Source organism: Vipera ursinii (genome assembly GCF_947247035.1).
Source record: "Vipera ursinii genome assembly, chromosome: 1".
Taxonomy (NCBI): domain Eukaryota; kingdom Metazoa; phylum Chordata; class Lepidosauria; order Squamata; family Viperidae; genus Vipera; species Vipera ursinii.
The window spans coordinates 238,301,187-238,315,179 of NC_139512.1; the positions used below are offsets into that span (position 1 = coordinate 238,301,187).

The window sequence follows — 13,993 nt, forward strand, 5'->3', positions numbered from 1 at the left end:
TAACTATGCAAGTTCCACTAGTTCATGTGGGTCAAAGTGGGGAAGCTGTTTATAGTTTTCTGCTGCCGTGGTTTATGACTTGTAAATAGTGTACCCTGCTACCCAAGAGATTCCAAAAAGAGAATTAAGCAAGGCTAGCACTTTTATTCATTCATAGAGGTACTGTAGAACAATAGGTTCCATGCCTGCCAACAGGCACTACTTCTCAGAGAAGAGCAAGAAATAGTAAAATTCTAATCACACAGTATGCCACTAACCAGAGAGACCACAGCCCCCATATCCATGTTTTATCCCTAACATGTTCTTTATTTAAGGACCCTTGGATTGTATTTACAATGTCCATCTATTTATCAAACAGTAGATATGATCACAGGTAGTCCTCGACTTACAACCATTTGTTTAACCATTTGCAAACCTCGCAGTTCTCCTTTATTTGTCTCTGTCTGTCAGAACCATGACATCTAGCTTGTTCCCTTACCACAAAATTATTTCTACTTTAACATCAATAACTATATTATATGTAGGTAAATATAAAAACTTACCCTGAGGGACGGGTAGCCATATCCAGTAAAATGCTCTTCCATTCCCTTCTCTTGAACATCCAGATACGTGCTGTTCCATCACGACTTCCACTCACAAAGCTAAAAAAAATAGAAAATATATATCCTCATATAGTATGTTTTCCCGTGCAAACATTTAAAACTGATTGTAGAAATCCAAAATGCAGTCTAGCAATATTAGACCATATAATTAATTTACAGGTTCATAAATTTTAGGAACCAAATGAATGGGATTAAAACACAAGGATATCCAAAATAAAAGGCACTGCGTAGTGAAACTCTTGGAAGAAATGTAGGAAATCAAAGCAGTTAATACAGACAAGGCAAGTACCAGGAAATGAGTCAAGTGAGTCTGTGTACACTAGAATTTAGAAACATAAAAAGCAACCAAGTACTATATTACAATTTTTAAAAAATTTTTTAAAACATTTATGAAATTCGTAAGGATATTAAACTACATATGGTCTTTGGTAATTAACTAAATGATAACATCTACAAGTTTTTTAATTTAATTTATAAGTAGTAATTACATCCAAACTGCTGCTAGTTCAGAAAAATTACAAGCAACAAAATTCAAGATCAATTCTTAATCATCATCACTGGGTTTCATTCCTTTCTTTTTCAAAGTGCAGTTATTGGCCCATAAAGCCCTCAGCAGCTTTTCAGATCCTGGCTTTGATACCAAGGTTCTTGAAAGACTGCCTGCTCCAAATAAACCTACACTGTTATTAAACACTTCACTAGAAATCATGTCCATTATTGTTTTGATTTTGGAAATGAGAAAGTAACACACAAGACATTTTAAAGCTGTGAAATACTGATACAGAAATACTCTCGCCTATTGATTGATTGTCCTGTGCTTAGTGACCTTGAAACTCTAGTCTGGAGTATTATTATTTATTCAAGTATCTAATCAACACTAGAGTTTGCAGATATTTAACAGAACATGTTACTATCAATATGTTTATGTTGTACTGCTATTCCTGCTACTTATAAGAACCAGCAGAAAAAAAACATAACAGTTGAATTTAATTTTACATATTCACATAGTTAATATGTTTCTTAATATGTTTCACACACATAGATCATTTCCATTTCCCATTTTTTTAAAAATGATAGTCATATTAAAATACGTGTGTGTGTGTGTACGCACGCATGTGTGCACCAACAAAAACTACAGCATGAATGAACCACTTAAAAAAAAATCTTACTCACAAAATATATAATTTTTTCTATATGGAGATAAATGTTGATAGGTCCATGTAAATGGGACCTGATTTGATATGAATTCAAATTCAAATTCAAATTCAGCTGCCTGCAATAAGTGCAGGTTCGAGTCCCACCAGGCTCAAGGTTGACTCAGCCTTCCATCCTTCCGAGGTAGGTAAAATGAGGACCCAGATTGTTGGGGGCAATAAGCTGACTTTGTAATAATGCCGCTTGAGATGGGGCCGAAAGCCCTAATAAGCAGGCATATACATAGAATGAAGGCTATTGCTAAGCACATTTGATTTGTGCTTAGATTGTAAGCCGCCCTGAGTCTTCGGAGAAGGGCGGGATATAGATGGGATTAAAAAAAAACCCGCATTTTTTGATACCTGTTTTGAAGGCAAACCAATTCAATTCAAATTGCTTAACATTCAGTTTGGGGGGAAAATATTCATTGAAAAGATATATTGAGGAAAGAGTAAAACACATTGCCTTATTTTTTTATTTTTTTTTATTTTTTGGCAAAGTACCATATATAGGCTTGCTATATTTCAGGTTTTCCTGGAATAAATTTTGAAAACATTCCCTGACGTCTTTTAAGATAAATTGTTTGGAAATTGTCCAGCAAAGAATTTAAATTGTGCTGAAACAATGCAGAAAATATCCAATTCCAGATTAAAAGCAAACTTTTCCAAAAAAAACAATGTGAAAAATTCTTTTCCACTTGATTTCTAGCAGTAGCATTTATTTCCTGCCCTTTTATTTTCATAAATAACTCAATGTGGTGAGCACACAATAATACCCCTTTCTCCCCCTATTTTTGCCACAATAATAATCCTGTCAGTTGAGTTGGGCTGAGAGAAAGTGACCACTTGGCATGAGAGCGAATAGTGACCATCACCTTGAAATAGTGTTCAGCCTCCTAGAGACTTGACACTGTTGGATAAGAAACTATGCTATTATAGGTAGTCCTCGACTTACAAACAGACCATTTAGTGACCGTTCAAAGTTACAACAGCACTGAAAAAAGTAACTTATGATCATTTTTCACACTTGCGACCACTGCAGCATCCCCATGATCATGTGATCAAAATTCAGACACCAGGCAACTGACTCATATTTATGATAGCTGCAGTGTCCTGGGGTCATGTGCTCACCTTTTGCGGCCTTCTGACAAGCAAAATCAATGGGGAAGCTAGATTCACTTGACAACTGTATTACTAACTTAACACCTGCAGTGATTCACTTAACAACGGTAGCAAGAAAATGAAGTAAAATGTAGCAAAACTTATTTGACAAATGTCTCACTTAGCAATAGAAAATTCTGACTCAAAGGACTACCTTTATTACTAACATTGGATAGTTGGCTTTATAAGTATCCTCTTGGGAGGAAATTCCTTCATCACTGTGATACTTAATATATGCAATCATGGCTCAATAGTAATATTCTAGCACAGGGGTAGGCAACCTTGGCTCTTTTATGATGCGTGGACTTCAACTCCCAGAATTCCCGAGTCAGCCGACTCAGGAATTCTGGGAGTTGAGGTCCACATGTCATAAAAGAGCCAAGGTTGCCTACCCCTGCTCTAGCAGAAAGGCATCATGAAAATATCTCACAAAGATAGCTAATCCAAAGAGGAAAAAGGAAGAACAGAGAAAGTAGCATTGTTACCACTAATCTTCAAAAAACAAAGAGTAAACATTCCAGCAAGCTTGATGATGCTACTCCAGTATCCATTTCCTCCTTGCCATAAGACATAAACCTTGCCCAATCGTTAAATATTTAAGTAAAGCTTCATCCAATTGCATGGACCAACCAGGTTGAACAGCCTTCAACCCATATTCAGAGTGAGAGCTAAATTAAATTTCTAACTGTGTAATATTCCATTAACACAAGAAATAGCAAAATTAGGATTTTTAACAGGCCACCGAAAAGAAATTGCAATCTGAAAAATTGAATGAAGAGCAAGGGTTTAACAATGTGATAAAACTCATCAAATCATTCAAATCCCCTTGGCATCCTTTACATCAAGAAATGATGTTACAATGTATTATGTACCTACTGCAAGTCCTGGTGTACTGAAAATCTCAAATCTTCATAGCATTTTGTAGCTACCTTATTTGATGTATTACTTCAAAACAGATTTCTGCTTTAATAGCGTGTTTTTATTGAAGTTTTTTCAAAACAAAGCACCTTTTCAAGCCTGACGTAATCCTACATATCCATACAAGTATCAATGGAATTAATGAAAACTTTCTTACAAGATCTTTCAGAAACAAAGTATATTGTGATATGTATCTTATAAGTATCTTTCTCATAAACAAATATTGGGCTACTTAAGTAATTCAACCAAAATCAGACACTGAAGCTATCAAATATTAATTAAAGGACAACATCATGTACATTTAATGGGAAATAAGTTCTATATAATATAAACTATGTTACAGAATGCAAAATCAAAAAAATTGCTCAACATATGTCTAATTAGATAAAAAATAAACTTGATAATTAAACTAGCACATTGAATTTTAACAACTAAGTAACAGTACAATTTTCCTAAACATAGTGGAAGAACATGTATAATATATAAGTAATTTACTTACCGATTACTAGTATTAGAAAACTGAATGCTGTCCACTTTGTCCTATGTGAACAAGAAAAAATTAACAACATAACTATAGGTTATTAATTTACTTCAAACAAATAGCTAAACAATTTAGAGAAGGTATTTACAGTATGAAACTCCAACTCTGATATCTTCTCTGGCTGACCTGATCCAAAGAAATAAACCCTAATGATATGATCTGTACTTCCGGTGGCCAGAAACATTCCACCTAAAGAAAAGCAAACATGAAAGAAATATCACTATCAATTTGCTAAGGAGATTTACTATAGTACTATAATTTTATACCATGTGTTCTTTTAACATTAGTTCCACTAAACTGCGAACAAGCAGTATACCACACTGACTCTCAACCACAATCATACATCTATTTCCCTAAATGTATTCCAGGGTGCTTCTCCCATGAAGAAATGGAACATGACTAAAAATTATATTTATTACACAACAGGGTTTCAGTTAAGTATTAGAATTCAAGATAGCAAGATGGACTCTGACACTATTACATAATTCTTTCTAACCTTTCATAGGCACCATATATTTGAGAACCAGTGTGCTGCAGAAGGCAAAGTGAAAACTCAATGGGTGGGCATTTCTCTTGGTCAAACCTACCAAATAGGATTGTTGTGGAAAAACTGTGGAAGGAATTTATGTATGTCACCTTGAGCTCTCCAAAGAAAAGCAGGATAGAAATGTATCAAACAGGCAGGTAAAGCGCCTACGGATTCAGTTAAGAATACTGCCATTTGTGGTTAACGTGAATAAGATCATAGTGGGCATTTTTGAATTATAAATATTTTTCATTATACTCCAGTAATACAATTAGTTTGGGGAAGGAGAATTGTGCAATTTACCAGCACTAAATGAAGAGCAGATCATTTGGACTCCAGGTCTTGGCCGTTCTGTAAACTTTGTTGGCCTTGGACTGCAAAGATTTGAAAATATATAATTAAATATATTAAGGCAATGTAAAATGGCAAGTGAATTAAACAGTAATTATTAAAAGATTAAACTAAATAGGAGCACATTTCTCAGAGAAAGTGAATGATTACGCACACACATCAAAAGCCAGTATATAAAATAGTTTGGATTTAAAGACATTTTATGAGTGGAGAAAATTTCTGTTCTACGTTCTGTTCTGCAAAGATTTGAAAATATATGATTAAATATATTAAGGCAATGTAAAATGATAACTGAATTAAACAGTAATTATTAAAAGATTAAACTAAATATGAGCAAATTTCTCACGAGAAAGTGAATAACACACACACACAAACAAACACACACACACACACACACACACACACAGAGAGAGAGAGAGAGAGAGAGAGAGACACTCTAAAAGCCAGTATATAAAATAGTTTGGATTTAAAGACATCTTATGAGTGGAAGAAATTTCTGTTCTACATCATCTACATCATTAACATTTTGATTTATTCCTGTTGAGTCAAACTAAACTTCATGACTTCTGCAGGATATAATAAAAATATTGAACTATATACACTGCACACCCACAAAAGGTGTGCATTATTGAATTGCAGCCTTTTTATATTCTGGTATGTTCATCTATTATATATTTCTGAATACCTGTAGACATATATCCAACCCCACCCTTTCAGTGCTCTATTATAGGAAAACTAAAGTATACTGATTTAAATTTAAATTACATTCAACTTAAGTTTATTTCATAATTAGTATATATCCTGAGCAGGAATGCATCCTATACTAAACCTTATGGTCATGCAGCTGACATTACTTTTAAACTGCACAACGACACCATTTTCAAGAAAGTGAAAAGAGTTTAAGCTATAAAATTAATGGCTCTCCACTTAGTCTTCTCTGAATTAAAATTATTTCATGCACACATCCACATATATTTCTTGGCAACAAAATGGAAGTAATTACAATACTTTTTTTCTAGAATATATGATTTCCCTTTCTAGTCAACAGACTATGCTTTTTTCTGACAATCGTCTATACAAATATTAATCAGATCCAACTCTGCTTTCCTTTCCAAGAGCAAACAAGGTTAAATAGGCGTTGCCACCTAGCTATATTGAATGATTGGCAGAGAATTAAAGTTTTCAGGAGAAAGAATAGGCTATAAAATGCTTAGGATTCAATCTGCGACAGATCTCTTTGAACACGTGGGAGTGGAAAGGCAGCTGATTTAAGGTGCTGGTGATTGGTGCATTCATACGCTACATCCTTCAAAGAATATTTTGATGCCATACCTTAAGTGCTCCACAGCCTACTAATAATTAAGGTGCACTGTGTATTTTCCAAGACACAGAAGTAGCCAATATGACACAATAGTTGATACAATATCAACTACTAATATCAATGCATGGCCTACTGCATTTATAAATCCTAACCTTGTAATTCAGATATCTCCCCTATTTTTTCACCAAAACCCCCCACAAATGTACTGTTTTTGATAAAAATGCAAACAAAACATTTGCAGTTTTTGAACAGTTTTGCAAAATACTATATGTAATCTTACAGGAATAGGAGATATAAACTAACTTGATTTTAAGTGTGCCAGCATCCCACAACCAAAAACATATTGTGCCATCTGCACCGGTTGAAGACAAGTATCGTTTTGAGCCACTGCACAAGGGAGAAAACTGCAAAACAAAAACAAAAAACTGTTAGGTAATTCTTTGATTTATAGTAAGCAAGGAAATGAGTAATCAAGTGATTTGGAATATACTAAAATGTCCTTACTACCACTTCTATAGAAAAGTAGTTGGAACCAAATGCGACACTCTGTCAGAAAATGCTACAATAGTTCTCTCTCCCATGCAGAGTCCTTTTTTTACGTATGATCATACATACACTTTGCCTTGTATTATTTTTTCCCAATAACGAAACAAGTAATTCAATTATAAATTTGCCTAGACAATGCATCTAACTCCAAGGTCAACTTCAGACCAACAATCAAGTAAGCAATACCCCAATCAAGAAACTGCCAAAGAGCCATTAGTAAACAGCTGGACCAAAGAATCCGTAAGACCACCTCCACCCACACAGACAGGCAAGGCACCAGAATATAAACCGACAGCAAACAGCACGGATGATGTTACCTAGTTAGGATAATGAAACGTCTGCAAGAAAACAAGCAAGCTCAGAGAGCACCAATGACCCCACAATGCATTTATCTTTCTATATCAAAGATATGCTTGCCTTATTAAAATACATACTTAATTATAGTACTGTACATGAAAAAGCATAAACTGTTTTACTTCCTTATTGGTCATTTTGCTTCCAAAATTTTAAGGCTTGTCATCTATTTTACCTGCAGAGATGTTATAGACGCACTGTGTCCTTGTAGAACAGCCAAAGGAGCACATGTTCGAAGACACCACACTCTGATCATCTTGTCACAGCTCCCTGAAGCAATCATGGTATTCTCATAATTAACAGCCATGTCTGATATTTCCGCTGCATGCCCTCTTAAAGTAGCAAGCAACCGTCCATCATCTGTTGCCCAGATTTTCACAAGACAATCATCAGAACCCTATAAACAGATTAATGATCAAAATTTATTTATAAGGTTAGCTAGGCTATAAGATCCTCCCTCGGATCCAAGGAATCCTTTAGGTAAGAAAAGAAAAATTACTTGAAATGTATACTGTATAGTTTTAAACTCCACAATGTACTACTCCTTTCTCTTGCTTTTGAGAGCATTCAAAAGAACACATAAAGGTCTGCTGTTATCAAGTGATTTGCTTACAGTTCTTTGAATCTAAGTACTTTAAATACCTTGAAGTGTTATGATTTTCTTAAAACTAGTTACACGGAAGTAAAAGACAAAGCCATTTATATAAAGCTGACCTGCCTCGTTACAGCTATTACATATATGCTAAAAACTAAGGAAGAGCAACAATGTTAATTTCAAATACTGTGCTAATTGTCAGATGCCCTGTCCAAGAAGGACTGGAAATAATTTTCCTTGTTATGTTAAGGCAAGGATTTCCCGTCACTATTATTTATACATTCTTAACAGATAAGTAGAAAGAATAACAAAGAGCCTTGGTGGAGCAGTGGGCTAATGCCTCCTTAAGTAACACCAGCTGCCTGCAATTATTGCAGGTTCGCATCCCACCAGGCTCAAGGTTGACTCAGCCTTCCATCCTTCCAAGGTAGGTAAAATGAGGACCCAGATTGTTGGGGGCAATAAGCTGACTTTGTAATAATGCCGCTGGGGGGGGCGAAAGCCCTAATAATAAGCAGACATATACATAAAATGAAGGCTATTGCTAAGCACATTTGATTTGTGCTTAGATTGTAAGCCGCCCTGAGTCTTCGGAGAAGGGCGGGATATAAATGGGATTAAAATAAAATAAATAAAATAAAATGTCTTTTCAGACTGTACATTTTTATTCTAACTTTCACTGGAAAGCACTACTATGCCCAATAGCAGTTTCTTTCAGCATTAATGTTCGCTCTTTATTGAAAATGTTGCTTACTTATCTTAATGGTACTGGGTAAAAATTAAAATAAAATCATTTCAAACATTCCTCTCATTCATTTACTTCAGAGGAAAATGCTGGCTGGCAGGAAGCCTCTTCAGCTGCTACCATAAACCCCATCATTTACTTCAACCATCCAAGGCAAATGGTTCAAGCTTATTATGTCTCTCCCCAGACAAGGAAGAGAAAGGAAGTGGTAGTATTGGTAAAGGAAACGAGACCCATGGGATGCATTGAGTTTCAGAACATATTGTTTGTAAGTTCAAATTGTCAATAAAAATATTGTAATTTCTGTATTTCTAATCCTCCTATCTCATTTGTAGAGCAAATCAAAACTCCTCTGGATTTCCCCCCCCCCCCAGAAAGCAAATACCAAATTTCTCATGTCTGCTATTAACAGAAACCCTTTTGGAGAAAGTCATCACAGTTTGTCCCAATTCAGTATGCATTAACAGCAATTCGTTATTTAATTATAAAATTTATATCCTGTCTTCTTCCTTCTATAAGCATTCAAGGAAGTTTATAATTAGATAAAAATGAAGCACAACAATTAAAATTAAAATCATTATCGTTGGATATGGCTTGTACTGCCAAACTAGCTTCTATCCTATCTTTAATAAACACTGCCCAGAGGCAGATTTACCTGCTCTATCTTTTTGTCACATATTCACTCTATTTTTTCCTCTCACGCACAATTACCTTTGTCTTTGATACATGAATTACCAAATCCATATAGTTTGCTGCATTGTATAATCTAATTAACATTCATTGTAAATCATTCAGGTTCAGAGCCAAGAACACAGTTTTACTTGCATAGAAATGTGGACATATGCTGATATTCCTAACCAATGTACTTCTAATGTCACTAAAAGTGTTTCTTATACAATTGTCCATCACCTAATTAAATAACCAACAGAATATCACACATATACCTTTATCTAATTACCTGCACAATCCTGTATTATCTTCATACAACTTCATAAGCAAAACATATTATATTTTAACATTTTTATTCCCCTGCCTATTTCTGGCAGCCTTAACATTTTAAACCATTTTTCTTTTCATAATATTTTTTTCTCAGATGTCAACAAATACACTATAATTCACATTAAACTTCCTAAACTACCACTTCTAACCTTTCCTCACTTCGTTTCCATCCCAAATTTTATCCCTTTTATTAAAGAGGCACAGTGGCTCAGTGACTCAATAACCCTGCAGATGGTCTCTACTCCAGTGGTCCTAGCATTTGTATGGCGGGGTGAGCTCCCATCACTTGCCTCAGCTTCTGTCCCCTCTAACAATTTTTTTTTTAATCCCATTTATATCCCGCCCTTCTCCGAAGACTCAGGGCGGCTTACAATCTAAGCACAAATCAATGTGCTTAGCAATTTGAAAGCATGTTCTATGCAAGTAGATACAATAGGAACCACTTTGGTGGAGAGACAAGTTGATGTTCCATGCAGGCAGGCAGATTCCTGCTGGCTCTGAATCTTCCCAGTTGTTGCGCCCATTTGCGAGGCAGCTCCAGGGAAGGAGAGGGGCTTGGCTGACCCTGCAGGAAGAGCCACTCATCTTTCTTTCTGGTGCAAAGCCAGCTTGTCCCCTGTGGCACACCTTGGGAAGCTCGCGTTTCCTACAAGAGCTGCTAATTTGGCAGCCAAACTATTACATTAGCTCAGAGACCACAATAACATGCGGTCTCCTAGATGATGATGATGATGATGATGATGATGATGATGATGATAATAATAATAATAATAATAATAATAATAATAATAATCCCTTTTATTTTTAATTCCTTTCATTCGGAAAGAGGCTCCTTTTTTAGCTTCTGAAACAAATTTCATCAAATTTTCTTACTGCTTATTTTAACCTTACCTGTTCCCGGCTTTCTTTGAGTAGATTAGTTGCGAATACTTCTTTTTCTAAAAAAAAATATCCCTTATCCTTAATTTTTATAGCATTCTCTTCTTTTTCCTCATCCACAACTTTTTTACTAAGCATTCTTTCTTATACTTCCACATATACGTATGGCATTCAAAATAATTCTTTTAAAGCAACTTCCCCATCCTCCTCTCTTTTATGAGGAGCCTTGGTGGAGCAGTGGGCTAATGCCTCCTTAAGTAACACCAGCTGCCTGCAATTAGTGCAGGTTCGAGTCCCACCAGGCTCAAGGTTGACTCAGCCTTCCATCCTTCCGAGGTAGGTAAAATGAGGACCCAGATTGTTGGGGGCAATAAGCTGACTTTGTAATAATGCCGCTTGGGGGGGGGCAAAAGCCCTAATAAGCAGGCATATACATAGAATGAAGGCTATTGCTAAGCACATTGATTTGTGCTTCTTAGATTGTAGGCCACCCTGAGTCTTTGGAGAAGGGCGGGATATAAATGGGATTAAAAATAAAATAAAAATATCCACTTTCCACACATTCTGTTGGGAGATTTATGTATCTTCTAATGTTGTTGGACAAAGGATTCAAGCTTTCTCTTCCTATAGTCATTCTTCTTTCACTCTGGGGTCTTTTTTTCCCTTCCCATACTTACCCCCCCCCCCGGCCCCAAGATGCATGTTTCAAACTGCCAAATTATGGTCTGTTCGAAATTCAGAACCTTTCTTCAATCTTTCATTATGAAAGATCAAATCAGCCTTTCTTATTATTATTCTTTTGCATGAACAAGCTTAACATCGTCCTCTATGTTCATTATTGGATCTCTGGACAGCCCAATCACTTTTTCCTGTACTCTTTCACCTTATTCCGTGACATCCATTCATATCCATTAATCATATTTTTTTCTCCTGGATCATAATTCAATCAGAAAGTTGCAGTGTTTTTACCAAAACTAATCCCAGTTCTTCCATTGTCATTATTTGCAATACATGTGCTTTTCATCAGCTTATGGCTTCCTATTTTCATACAGAGCTATAACTAGATGATACCAATTCATATTCTCTTATGTCTATTTCAACCCTTTTGTTCTTAAGTCTAACCTTCCTTACATTTGTTTCAATTCTACTAATTCACATCAATTATATTCTCCATCCTTCTGTTGGTTTCTCAAACAACACATCTATTTTTCTTTCATTTTATTTGTTAATTTGTACTCATCACTCTTTACTCCTCTTCCACTGCAAAACTATGTTTTTAAATAGTTTCATGAATCTGCACTTACTGTGAATATCCGTCTACCAGTCCGATCAAACGTTACACAATATACCGAAGACAAATGTCCCAGAATTCGCTTATGCATTTTCATATGCTGATACACAGCAGTTGGAATAAGATGTTCCAGTCTGTATTTTCCATTAAGCTTTCTTGAAAAGAGAGTTTCAGCTATAAAAAAATTTGATACATTTAGATATATGTTCAGAAAGATGTATCTGTTAAGCAATATCAAGGAAGATTTAAGCAGTTATTCATATACATAATTCATGTAATTAAAATATGTTTTTATTATATCAGAATATAACAAATATATAAGTACATACTGTTTCCCAAAAAATAAGACCCATTCTTATATTTTGTCTCAAAAAGAGGCACTAGGTCTTATTTTGGGGGGATGTCCTACTATAGAAACGCTGCAGCCAAGCCTCCCACGCCCGACACCTGTCGCGCCACTGCCTGACTTCTCCAGCGGCTGCTTGATGCCACTTGTAGCTGGATGCCATGTGGCACATTGTGCCAGCGCCAACGGTTGTGGCAGGAGGCTGCATAGTGCTTCATGCTGGTGCCGCCAGTAGTCTGCACAGGACTTGAGGCCATTTGCAGGAAGCTGCATGGTGTTTTGGGCCATTGTCGCCGGTCGCGGCAAGAGGCTATGCGGCATTTTGGGCCGTTTGCAGGAGGCCACATGATGCTTTGGGCCATCGCCACCAGTCACAGGATGCCACACAGCAGCCTGCTGCGACTGCTGGCAACAGCCTGAAGCACCTTGCAGCCTCCTGCAAATGGCCTGAAGCACCACACAGCATTCTGCTGTGAGTAGCGGCAATGGCCCAAAGCACCATGTGGCCTCCTGCCACGAGGAGCAATGGCCTGAAGCGCTGTAAGGAGTCCTGCCGTGAGGAGCGGCAAAGGCCCAAAGCACTGCACGGAGTCCTGCCACAACCGGTGACAACAGCCCAAAGCACCATGCAGCCTCTGCCACGAGGAGCTGCAACGGCACGATGATCCATGCAGCATGAGAAGTTTCAGGGCATGGAAGGCCTGTGTGCTGCGGTCCTACCAGTAAGATAAGCAGGTGCAGTATGCTTGGGGTAGCTCCACCACCCCCCAGCTTGATTTTTAGACATGCACCTCGCCCCAAATCTAGGGCTTATTTTTGGGATAGGGATTATTTTCGGGAAAACACAGTACCTTTATAGGTCTCAACAATAATAATTGCACTTTGAAAAATCACACACATCTGACCAATATATTTGCCTTAGAGTGAAGGATCCTCACTTATTAGCAGCCCAATTAGAATCATAACTTAAGGACTACCTATATGGCACTTTTGATTTGTTAAGGATTTAGTGATTATTACTACTTATGATGTCGTTCTAATTACTATGGACTTTGGTCAATGGAGATAAAAAATGTTTTTTAATTATTTACTTGCATGCCATGTAAAACCAAAACTCGTTTAATAAACAAGCACATGTGAGCTATTCAGCCCTACCTTAAGCATCCCTGGTTAAAGCAACAAAAAGCAATGTTTTATATTACATCTAAGCTCTGTATTGAGATCATAATCTAATTTTTCTAATGCCTTGTGTAATTCTGCTTCTTTGAACATATTTAACATAATCCTGGGATAAAACAAATGAAGCTATTTCCTCCTGCTTTTTTTAATTACTAATGTAAAGTTAGAAACAAATATCAAAAAGTGCCACCTGCTAGTTCATATTATATTTTAAATCATGAATCCCAAGTTACTTCATAGTGATATATTATTACAATTTCTTCTATATGACCAATGATATTTATATCAATAATAGTGCATAATTAATAACAAATCAAGATATTTTATTTATTATATAAGCTTGAATATCACTCAATTTATTCTGGATTCTGTTGTCAGCAGCAAAGCATCATAATCATATCTTGTTGATATCTTATCAGGACAAAGAGCAAAATCAAACCTTTTTT

The 13,993-nt window shown here is 36.2% G+C and overlaps 1 protein-coding gene across 1 annotated transcript in view; it reads right to left on the reverse strand.

Annotated features, from left to right (window-relative positions):
* PHIP (PHIP subunit of CUL4-Ring ligase complex) overlaps positions 1–13,993 on the reverse strand; it is an 88,732-nt gene that overhangs the window by 57,969 nt on the left and 16,770 nt on the right. The window contains 7 exon segments of the mRNA XM_083376962.1: positions 543–641; positions 4,374–4,414; positions 4,504–4,604; positions 5,245–5,315; positions 6,917–7,017; positions 7,689–7,910; positions 12,036–12,196. Of these exon segments, the coding sequence (XP_083233088.1) occupies positions 543–641; positions 4,374–4,414; positions 4,504–4,604; positions 5,245–5,315; positions 6,917–7,017; positions 7,689–7,910; positions 12,036–12,196 (796 nt within the window).